The following is a 12,149-nucleotide window of genomic DNA, read 5'->3' as shown; positions in this document are numbered from 1 at the left end:
GGTTCCGACGCTGACTGTGGCTGATGCAGCAAGTTGTGAGGGACAGTGTACAGCCGACAGATCCAGGATTGTCACCTATCGGAAGATGCTATTCTCTTATATCTCAGGTCAGTTTTAAGTCTAATTGGTGGTCATTAAGGGGTTAAAACCTGACTGCCATCAACAACTTTACACCTAAGTGTTATGTCCAGTATCAAATACACATATATCAGGTTCATATAAAATTATCTGAAAATATATAACTTGTTGGTTTCACTGGTGATCGAACCCAGGACCTTCTGCGTGTAAAGCAGACATGATAACCACTACACTATGAAACCTGATGAAGTCCTACAGAGTGTTGGCTGTTGGAGCAGAATGTTGGCTGTCGGAGCAGAATGTTGGCTGTCGGAGCAGAATGTTGGCTGTTGGAGCAGAATGTTGGGTGTCGGAGCAGAATGTTGGGTGTCGGAGCAGAATGTTGGCTGTCGGAGCAGAATGTTGGCTGCTGGAGCAGAATGTTGGCTGTTGGAGCAGAATGTTGGCTGTCGGAGCAAAATGTTGGCTGCTGGAGCGGAATGTTGGCTGTCGGAGCGGAATGTTGGCTGTCGGAGCAGAATGTTGCCTGTCGGAGCAGAATGTTGGCTGCTGGAGCAGAATGTTGGCTGTCGCAGCAGAATGTTGGCTGCTGGAGCAGAATGTTGGCTGTCGGAGCAGAATGTTGGCTGTCGGAGCAGAATGTTGGCTGTCGGAGCAGAATGTTGGCTGCCGGAGCAGAATGTTGGCTGTCGGAGCAGAATGTTAGCTGTCGGAGCAGAATGTTGGCTGCTGGAGCGGAATGTTGGATGTTGGAGCAGAATGTTGGCTGCTGGAGCAGAATGTTGCGTGTCGGAGCAGAATGTTGGCTGTCAGAGCAGAATGTTGGCTGTCAGAGCAGAATGTTGGCTGTCGGAGCAGAATGTTGGCTGTCGGAGCAGAATGTTGGCTGTCGGAGCAGAATGTTGACTGCTGGAGCAGAATGTTGGCTGTCGGAGCAGAATGTTGGCTATCGGAGCAGAATGTTGGCTGCTGAAGCAGAATGTTGGCTGTCGGAGCAGAATGTTGAAGGAAAAATAGTGAAAAACCAGCTCACCTATTAGGCATTTGTTGTGGGGAAGCCCGGATACCGTGCAGTCATCACGTGGAACGATAAGGCAAACAGGAAAAAAAAAATCCAGCTTCCAAAAATATCAAGCTTTGAAAAAGAACTCATTGTTCGAAACGCGTAGCCTGCTGCTACTCATTCTCCTGTGAACCATGTCATTGGACTTTGGATTTTATCCTCAATAAATCTTGATATTTTTGGAAGCTGGATTTTTTTTTTTTTTCCTGTTTGCCTTATCGGAGCAAAATGTTGGCTGCCAGGGACAATTTTACACCTATGTGAAGATATATTTTGTCGGTATATTGGCTGCCAGGGACAATTTTACACTTATGTGAAGATATATTTTGCCAGTATATTGGCTGCTAAGGACAATTTCATACTGGTAGTAATTACTGTTTGATTAATGATAAGTTGATTATTTATTTTTATTACCTGATCAGCATCTTCACGAGTGGTTCTGCTTAAAATGAAATTAATATTGAATGTGTTACTTTGGTTTCTACCTAGTTTGTTCTTTCTGTAAATCATTGCGACTATTTTGTTATGAAATTGCTTTTTGAGCAACGATATAATTTGAGAGTGAATTTAACACGATTGTTGTAATATCGGGTTAATTTTTTCTACTAAATTGTGTTGAAAAATCAAGTTCACGGCTCCACTGGTGATTGAAGTCAGGACTTTGTCTGTCCAGCAGCTGTAATTGTCACTACAGTGGGAAAAACTGACATTGTCTTGTTTTACAAAAAAAAAAAGCGATCGCTATAAACAATTATACGCCGGGAGTAATTTATGTTTGGAAGTAGCAAAGTATTTCTCGGCTTCATGTGAACAACAGGCGCTTGTGAAATGTAATCAAAACATGGATGAAATGTTTGGTGTTACTCGGGTTTGAATCCAGGACATTAAAGTAGACGATATGATGAGGGCAATGTAAAGCAATGGTCATACAATTAAAGTTGCTGATGTTGATTAACTTTATAAGTTATTTATGACCCGTATCAAATATTTAACTTTACATATAAAAATCCTAAAACTTGTTGGTTTCACTGGGGATCGAACCCAGGACCTTCTGCGTGTAAAGCAGACGTGATGACCACTACACTATGAAACCTGATGAAGGACTGCAGAGTACTGGCTACCGAAGCGGAATGTTGGCTGCTAGGGACAGTTTTATACTGGGAGTAATTATTGTTTGATTAATGACAAATTCATTATTTCTTGTTATTATCCAATCAGCAGCTCGACACATGAGTGATTTTGCTTAAAATGACGTTAATATTGAATGTGTTACTTTGGTTTCTACCTGGGTTGTTCTTTCTGAAAATCAATGTAACTATTTTGCTATGAAGTTGGTCCTGTTTTTTTTGAGGAATGATATATTTTAAAAGTGAACTCAACAGTATTGTTGTAATATCGGGTTATATTTTTTTTAAATACATTTTTTTTTATTTCTTTTAAATAAAATATTTTGAAAAAATCAAGTCTATCCAGCAGCTGTAATTGTGACTACAGCGAGAAAAAGTGACATTGTCTTATTTTGCCCTCCAAAAAGCAACCACTATAGACAATTATACACACGGAGTAATTTATGTTTGGAAAGTAGCAAAGTATTTCTCGGCTTTATGTGAACAACAGGCGCTTGTGAAATGTAATAAAAACACTGATGAAATGTTCTGTGTTACTCGGGTTTGACTTTCTGCATTTAAAGCAGACGATATGATGAGGATAATATCAAACCTGAAGCGATGTTATAGAATTAAAGTTGTTGATGTCAAATCACTTGATTGCCAAGGATAATTTTATATTTAAAAGTAAAATCAACAGGGGATCAAGCTCAGAACCTTCTGCGTGTAAATCAGATGTGATGGCTTGTTTTCACCTTCATGCCCGGGCCAAATATTACAATTCTGACTGGTGTCACTTTATGTGATAATAACTCTGGAACTCTTCAATGGATCCCAGCCAGTGATTCTGAGATTTTTTGTTTTCGTGACATATTGTACTTCATGATAGTCGTACAATTTCATCGATATGAATTTTACTTTAGACCCCAATTTTTTTATTTTTAAAAGAGTAACATGTGGGGGAAAACCACTGTTTGGGCGCACAGAAGGGCTTGGAAGGGAAGGAGCATCATTTGACTTTTTTAATGCAAAATTTGCTGGAATAATCAGCGAATGCCATGTCACATTTAGAGAGCCCCTGATGTGCCTAAAGAGTAGAAACCCCCCACAAGTGACACCATTTTGGAAACTAGACCCTTCAGGGAACTTATTTAGGTGTGCGGTGAACACCTTGATCTCCCAGGTGCTTTACAAAAGTTTAGAACATTGAGCCATGAAAATAAAAAAATCAAATTTTCCTCTCAAAAATTATTTTTAGCCCAAAATTTAGCATTTTCACAAGGGTAACAGGAGAAATTGCACTGCACAATTTGTTGTACAATTTCTCCTGAGAAAGCTGATACCCCATATGTGGAGGAAATCTACTGTTTGGGTGCACAGCAGGGCTTGGAAGGGAAGGAGCGCCATTTGACTTTTTGAATGGAAAATTTGCTGAAATAATTAGCAGCTGCCATGTCGCGTTTGGAGAGCCCCTTATGTGCCTAAACAGTGGAAACCCCCACAAGTGACACCATTTTGGAATCTAGAACCCTCAGAGAACTTTTCTAGATGTCTGGTGAGGACCTTGAACCCCCAGGTGCTTCACAAAAGTTTATATCATTGTGTTGTGAAAATAAAAAAAAAAATCACATTTTCCCCACAAAAATGATTTTTAGACTCAACTTTTGCATTTATGCAAGGGTGACAGGAGAAATTGAACCATACAATTTGTTGTGCAATTTCTTCTGAGTACACGGATACCCCATATGTTGGTGTTAAATACTGTTTAGGCTCACGGCAGGGCTCAGAAAAGGAGTGAAGTTCTGGAATGGAGACTTTGATGGAATGGTCTGCCAGTGTCATGTCTCGTTTCAAGAGCCCCTGATGTACCTAAACCAGTGTTCCTCAACTCCAGTCCTCAAGACCCGCCAACAGGCCAAGTTTTCAGGATTTCCATAGGTGATGGAGGTAATGCTGGAGCAGGTGATGAAATTATCACCTGTGAAATACTAAGAGATCCTGAAAACTTGACCTGTTGGTGGGTCTTGAGGACCGGAGTTGAGAAACACTGTCCTAAACAGTAACAAAAAACACAAGTGACACCATTTTGGAACTAGACCTATCAAGGAATGTATCTAGATGTGTGGTGAGTACCTTGAACCGCCAGTTGCTTCACAGAAGTTTATAATGTAGAGCAGTGAACATAAAACTAATCATATATATGTATGTATAATCTATGTGTGTATATATATATATATATATATATATATATATATATATATATATATATATATTAGACATCCTTCTCCCCCTAGTTCCCTCCAGATGTAGGTTTCTTGCACTAGGGTGGGTGTTTGCTTTATTTTCAGGTTTTCTTTCCTTAGTTTTTCCTGTGCTTCGTGTTGCAGTAAATTTGTTTTTTTGAGGCCTGTTGTACATTAATGTCTCTTCTCCGGGAGCCCCCCTGTACTAGATTTTATGATAATCCCTTGTATTGTATAAAAATGAATAATAATAATAATAATAATATCCATTGTTCTGCAGGGGGCAGCAATTGTTTAGCGACTTGGACAAACACATTGCTAATGTTTGATTATAATGTTTGACTATAGAATAGTCAATATTCCATGTGAAACAATGGCTTTTTTTTTTATAAGGGGGAACGGCAGCCTGTGCATAGCTTTACACAAAAGTACACATATATTACTTGAAGCTTTTGTCTCCCAGAGGTTAAGCTATGCCATTATTTACAAAGTAATTGATTCCAGACCCTTCTTTACTTTCTTTCCCTCTGCTATGGGAGGGATGAAACTTTTATAATCTAACATGTGAGAATGAAATGTAAGACCTGCAGTTTCCCTAATCACTACCTATGTAAAATGATATATCATCAGTGGCAATTATTTTATTTTCATTATATATATAACAGGTTCATAGGGGGGAAAAAACTGTGAAAATTAAAAAAACATGATGGGGATCGAACCCAGGACCTTCTGCATGTAAAGCAGACGTGATAACCACTACACTATGAAACCTGATGAACCTTTGCCGATTGTTGGAAGTCATTGCAGTTTGGTTAATGACAAATTCACTTTTTTTTTTTTTACACATTTTATGATTTCGTGCTCCAGTGTATAACATGGACATAGCTGAACAAGAACAGGTGCAAAAAAGTTCAACCAAGGTAAAGTGTGGACTGCAGCGCGAAGACAGGTTATGAAGCTTGGGGTTTTTTAGTTCAGAAAAACAAAGGCTTAGGGGCGATCTTGTAACAATGTACAAAAATATGAAGAGACAGTACAGAGACCTGTGGCGGTGACAAGGGGCATCCTCTACATCTATAGGAACACGGTTTAATCGTAATCACAGAAGGAGATTATTTACTGTAAGAGCAGAGATGACAGATTCTTTACTGTAAAAGCAGTGAGACTATGGAACTCTCCCCTACATGGTGTTGTAATGATTGACTCGCTACAAAAGTGCAAGAAGGGCCTGGATACCTTATTGAAAAATTTAATATTATAGGTTATGGGTGCTAAATTTTGTGATGCGACGTTGATCCAAAGAACTATTCTGATTGTCGCATGTTGATTTGGGAAGGAGTTTTTCCCCTATTATGGGACAATTAGCATCTGACTCATGGGGTTTTGTCTCCCTCTGGATCATCATGTTAAACTATAGGTTGAGTTTGAGGGACTTATGTTTACCTACCTATACATACAGTACACGATGAGCCAACACACTGTGACTAATGAATATATGAACTCCAATATTGCTGCAAACGTTAAAAACTTAATGGTACTTAGCATTTTTTAATCAAAAAGCACAAAAGCCATCCAACCACGTCAAGGTGACTGTAAGTATTCGGACAGAAATCCGAGAGTGGACCCTCTGGGTCGTGACTCTAGAGCCCCCGGCGTTTTTAAGCACATGCGTTTGGTTGCGTTTTTGAACGCATGCGTTTCAATAGAGAAAAACAGGTCTAGACACTGATAAGCCACCCCCCCACCATCAACGTGATAAAGGGATCCAAACCCTAACCCTAGCCATAACCCTAACCCTAGCCATAACCCTAACCCTAGCCATAACCCTAACCCTAACCCTAACCCTAGCCCTAACCCTAACACTAGCCCTAACCCTAGCCCTAACCCTAGCCCTAACCCTAATGGGAAAATGGAAATAAATACATTTTTTAATTTTTCCCTAACTAAGGGGGTGATGAAGGGGGTTTGATTTCTATTTATAAGGAGTTTTCTAGTGGATTTTTATGATTGGCAGCCATCACACACTGAAAGACGCTTTTTATTCCCAAAAATATTTTTTGCGTTACCACATTTTGAGAGCTACAGTTTTTCCATATTTTGGTCTACAGAGTCATGTGAGGTCTTGTTTTTTGTGGGACGAGTTGACATTTTTATTGGTAACATTTTCAGGCACGTGACATTTTTGATTGCTTTTTATTCCGATTTTTGTGAAGCAGAATGAACAAAAACCAGCTTGTGAAATTTCTCATCATGCGTACCAAAAGCGCAAACGCAGGAAAAAACGCATGTAAACGTGTACAAACGCGGCATTTTTTTAACCGCATGCGTCTAAAAAATGCAGCGTTTGTACGCGTTTACATGCGTTTTTTTCACCACTTGCGGATGCGTTTTAAATGCTGCGGATTTAAACGCAAATGTGAAACCAGCCTAACCCATAGTGTTTCTTCACTATAGTTGTTAAACACCGATTTCAGCTATCTCTGGGACTCTGCTTCCTTCACCTCGACCTGATGCTCTCTGTTGTGCTCCACGTTGGGTTTTGCAGATAGCCTGGAGTGGCTCAGTGATTAAATCTCCCTAATCCTATATTAGACCAATTAAGACGTACACCTATGTTTTGGGTTTAAAGGCCCCTTCACATTTAGCGACGCTGCAGCGATACCGACAACGATCCGGATCGCTGCAGCGTCGCTGTTTGGTCGCTGGAGAGCTGTTACACAGACAGCTCTCCAGCGACCAACGATGCCGGTAACCAGGGTAAACATCGGGTAACTAAGCGCAGGGCCGCGCTTAGTAACCCGATGTTTACCCTGGTTACCATCCTAAAAGTAAAAAAAAACAAACACTAGATACTTACCTACAGCGGTCTGTCCTCCAGCGCTGCGCTCTGCTTCTCTGCTCTCCTCCTGTACTGTCTGTGAGCCGGAAAGCAGAGCGGTGACGTCACCACTCTGCTTTCCGGCTCACAGCCAGTACAGGAGGAGAGCAGAGCGCAGCGCTGGAGGACAGACAGCGGTAGGTAAGTATCTAGTGTTTTTTTTTTTTTACTTTTAGCATGGTAACCAGGGTAAACATCAGGTTACTAAGCGCGGCCCTGCGCTTAGTTACCCGATGTTTACCCTGGTTACCAGTGAAGACATCGCTGGATCGGTGTCACACACGCCGATCCAGCGATGTCTCCAGGGAGTCCAGCGACGAAATAAAGTTCTGGACTTTATTCAGCGACCAACGATCTCCCAGCAGGGGCCTGATCGTTGGTCGCTGTCACACATAACGATTTCATTAACGATATCGTTGCTACGTCACAAATAGCAACGATATCGTTAACAATATCGTTATGTGTGAAGGTACCTTAAGACTCCAGTGTCCTGTGTCTTGTGTGCTCCACCATTTTTGCTCTATTTCTCTGACCCAGCATACCCACAGCTCAGCATTTTAACCCTCAGTCTGCCATTTCTACATTCATCCACTGTACCTGTACTTCTGGTCCTGAATCTCCTGATTCTGCCAAGTCCTCGCTCCCCATATGCACCAAGGCATGGGGTCTGTGTGCCCTCCGGGACTTGGGGCCTAGGGGATGCCCTTCCACAGGGTGAGGCTATAACTAGTGTGCATAAATGTATCAGCCAGAAGACGCTGTTACTAACCTATGCAGAAACTATTACAATTCTTGCTCTTTTCTTTCCCCCAAGCAGTTTGCGTCAGATTTACTAATGAGACACATAGAAGCCAAATGTGGAAAAGTTTTGAGAAATGAAGTTCAACTCACTTTTCCAAAAAGTTTATATTTTTGGATGATCGGCATCTAATTGTATAGTTGGACAAAGTAATGTAGAAAACTTTAGGATCTCCGTAAAAACATGATATTGCTAGGGAAATCGAGAAACTATTTTACTAGATGACACAGACCCCTGAATGTCGTCATTAATACTGAGGATCCTTCGGACCCTCCTGCGGGAATTGGGGATCTATTCAAATCAAGAGATATAGGAATCCGTTGCACTTTGTCTTATCACTTACAGACTAAGACTATTTTTTTTCTCTTTCTTTGAACTGGCATTAATGTTCGAAATGAAAGCTGATTTTTTGCAAATTTATTTTTCTTAAGTAGGGAAACAATCAACTGTAAGAACAATGGGACAAATAATGTTAGAAATAAAGCTGAGTACAAGTGAGCAGACGCTTTGGCACTCAGATTTGAGTGTGAAATCGCAGACTATGGGGTTATGCTTTTATAAAGTTAGCACAAGGGGATCAGAATTTCATGATGCCGCTTGTGGGGCTGTGCACATGCTCGATTTGCATTAGATATTCGGATGACATTTGGCCATACAAGTTAATAACTCTGGGGATAAAAATCAGACTGCACTCGGATGACATCTGAGTGCAGTCCAATTTTAATGGACTGACACAATGGAGAAGATGGAGAATTTTTTTTTCCATCTTCTCTTCATCCGAGAATATCGGATCTCACTGTAATCACTCTCTAAAAGTCTGATCGGCCTGATTCTCTTGGATGAGATGAAATACGGTGGTCTGACCCTAGTCTTAGTCTACATGTAGGCCAGTCGGTTGCTCTCCATAATTGAGGAATCATGACTGTAGCTGATGTAATAAGGGAGGTACTGATTTTGGTGGATGGGGCCCAATTGAGTATCTACTGGGTAGTCAGTTTGATTTTGTTCTTTCTACCTGGGAGGCTAAGATCAAAAACTTTTTGGAAGTTTTGCTAGCTATATTTTTGTATTTCCAGCACAAATTATACCCAGTGGTATCATCTAGTCAAAGCTTTAAATAAATTGTATCAGTCTGATTCTTGAGAAGCCTTGAAATTGCTTTAGGAAAAAAGTTTGGATCTGGGGAATTAATTCCAATGTAAGTCTCCCTAGCGTGCGGCAGCACCCTTTCACTTCCTTTGAACCTATACTACTATTTTGTCTATATTGCTTTTGGATCTCTTTATTACATTAAAGGGGTTGTCCACCACTAGGACAACCCCTTCTTGATCAAAATGTTTGGCCCCCATAAAACAATAAAGCCTGTACTACCTCCCATGCTGACGCTGTTCCAGTAGTGTCGGCACTCGCTCTTCCTGGGGCTTTTGCATGGTGTTGGGACACATGACCCCCAACGCCCAATCAGCGCTGTTGTCACTGTCCCCGCCTTCGGACAAATCGAACATGAACAGGAAGTCCGGGCTGCAGCTGATCTCTGACTTCCTCTTCCTGTTTGATTCAAAAGGAGGCAGGGACAGTGACGACAGCTCTGATTGGGCGCCGGCGTCACAACAACAGCACAGGAGCCCCGGGTAGAGCGAGTGGCGACACTGCGGAAATAGCGTCTGCTACGGGAGGTGAGTGTAGGCTTTATTATTGTATGGCGGCCAAACGAGGAGTATGACAAGAAGTTGTCCAAGTAGTGGACAACTTGTTAAAGAGGTATATGATGTTGCTTGGATAAATGTCTGCATTTTGACAAATAGAGACACAAATTGACATGTATTTGTTATTGAGATTAAAAAAAAAATTTGCCGATAGACAGATATACTTTATTTATTTTTCAAAGTACACCGGTGAAGGTCTGATATTGACCGAAATGTCTGTACATTTTGCATAATAAAATATTGAAGTTTTTTCTCAACTGAAGTGCCATGTTTTTGTGCGATACTTGTGAATGGAGCTTGACCCTACTTGAGCACCCTATACCGGTAGTGCCGTGGTGCGCCTATTATTCCTTACTGGTTAGAGGCATTTTTGGCTACTAAAAAACTATCCTGACTAGAAAACTACAGTTTAGTCTGATCTTAACCTTTACGGAAAGTATTTAGCTCTAGAAGATGACGTTTGGGTAGAGTGAATTTTAGAACATCAAATATGGCTTTGGATTTAATGAATTAAATATCAAACCTTTTATGGCTACAAATATAATTTTATATATAATCAGAATTATATTACTGTCCGTTACGGCTCCTTATCTAACAAACCTTCATGGCACTGAACATGTTATGCAGAACAGTACAAAACCGTGACAAACGGAACATTAAATATATTGCCCGGAGTGCAAAGTCTTTGTCTTGACCAAGAAATAATATTAACATTTATTCTTCATCTTCCTCTTCGGTTTCGTCATACTGAGGTCCCATGACAAAATGTTGTGGATATTTAATACCACAATCCTCTGCAAATTGCTGCCAGCGCGCGTCATCACTCTCGTGAGTAATGTACCTTTGCCCGACTTTGGTCTCTAACTCTCGAAGGTCCAGCCAAGTTTGAAAATCCTGGAATTGAGAAAATGTTTTCAGTAAAGTAGAAAAGAAATATTGGCTTCCTTACACTTACTGTAGATGGTACATTTCATAATCGATAAATGTACAAGGTCATGCATTACAAACGGAAAATGACTTGTGAAATAGTCGAATTAGCTGGCAGAAAGGCAAAAGGAGCAATTGTAAGTACACAGCTCTACATAATATGATGACTGCAATATATTAAGAGGATACATATTTTGATGCGAGTGCTTCTTTAAGACTGTGTTGCGTTACAGGGCTTGAAACAGGTTGGTTACAATCCTAGGAGACCCATGACTGGGTCATGTCGACCATGTAAATTTTTCTTTTGTATGCACCATATTTTCTTTTGAAAAATAAAAATAAAATCCAGTCCTGTTGAGCCGGACTACAATCTTTTCTATTTTCCATAAAAGTGTCATCCATGACTTTTTAAGGCTATTGCATGCAAGTTTGCATCACTTACGATTTAAAGCAAATCTAATTTTGGGGGAAAAATTAATTGAAGCCGGTGAATTCAAATGTCAGAAGATTCACTCATTTGTACTAATTAATTCTTAGTTTTTAATAAATATTGTATAGTATAACGACTCCAAATTAGGTGGAGGGGGGATCAGTGAGGTGAGTATGACTTTTTTTATGGTTTTTAAAATATTATAAGTCAATAAACAAATATCAGTCCAAAAGCAAATAAATCTGAAATTAAATAAAAAGTGCTTTTATTTTTGAATATCGGCCACAATCAAGTGTTGGAAAATCATGCCGATCTTACTATTGTACTCGGAAGGATAAACCAAGAAAAACCTGTACCTGCATCCACGGGTGACTCAACGCCTTGTCAACACTGAATCTTCTTCTGATTTGTACTTGCAACAAGCTGCTAATAAGGGCGATTGCTAAGGAGAGAAACAAACAAAATAAATGTCCCATGCTTGTATGACAGCTCGTTCAAAGAATGTAAAGGTAAGATTTCAGATAACACTTGTGACTTTTAATCTGAGGAAATTACTGCAAAGCTCTTTTTCAGAGGTATAAAATCTGCAAACTGAAGAGGGCTAGAACTGTAGCGCGACTTATTGGAAGCAGTGATCCTAAAAATTCAATATCGACTCTTTAATGAGACTTTGCGTATGACTCAGGATAAAAGCCAAACCAGAACCTCAGTTTGCAGACACAATGTTTCTGGGTGTTGCCCCTCATCAGTGCAAAGTATGAGAACTGATTTGGCTAGGTGAGAGGCTCTGGACTGGGTTCTAAGCGGTAACGTTTCTCCTTGTAGAAAGTGGCAAGCCAAGCCTGGAAGGTCAGAGTGAGGAGACTTTATAAAGCCATGAAATTCTGATTTGGCTTCTATCCTAAGTCATGCGGCAAGG

The 12,149-nt window shown here is 40.3% G+C and overlaps 1 protein-coding gene and 2 non-coding genes across 3 annotated transcripts in view; all 3 read right to left on the bottom strand.

Moving 5' to 3' along the window:
• Positions 1–247: 247 nt before the first annotated feature.
• On the bottom strand, positions 248–320 carry TRNAV-UAC (transfer RNA valine (anticodon UAC)). Its single transcript has one exon. It is a non-coding gene; the product is annotated as a tRNA-Val (tRNA).
• A 1,841-nt stretch (positions 321–2,161) lies between these two features.
• Positions 2,162–2,234, bottom strand: TRNAV-UAC (transfer RNA valine (anticodon UAC)). The gene has a single exon. It is a non-coding gene; the product is annotated as a tRNA-Val (tRNA).
• Positions 2,235–10,026: 7,792 nt separating this feature from the next.
• The window catches only part of LOC138649539 (serine/threonine-protein kinase D3-like), a 97,773-nt gene continuing 95,650 nt past the window's right edge, over positions 10,027–12,149 (bottom strand). The window contains exons 18-19 of the mRNA XM_069740024.1: positions 11,587–11,672; positions 10,027–10,767 (exon numbers count right to left, since the gene is read on the bottom strand). Coding sequence (XP_069596125.1) covers positions 10,588–10,767; positions 11,587–11,672 — 266 coding nt within the window. The 3' untranslated portion in view covers positions 10,027–10,587. The remainder of the gene's footprint in view (positions 10,768–11,586; positions 11,673–12,149) is intronic.

The sequence above is a fragment of the Ranitomeya imitator genome, chromosome 9 (genome assembly GCF_032444005.1).
Source record: "Ranitomeya imitator isolate aRanImi1 chromosome 9, aRanImi1.pri, whole genome shotgun sequence".
NCBI lineage: Eukaryota > Metazoa > Chordata > Amphibia > Anura > Dendrobatidae > Ranitomeya > Ranitomeya imitator.
The sequence above is the reverse complement of the archived record's forward strand: the minus strand, read 5'-3'. Positions and strand labels throughout refer to the sequence as shown.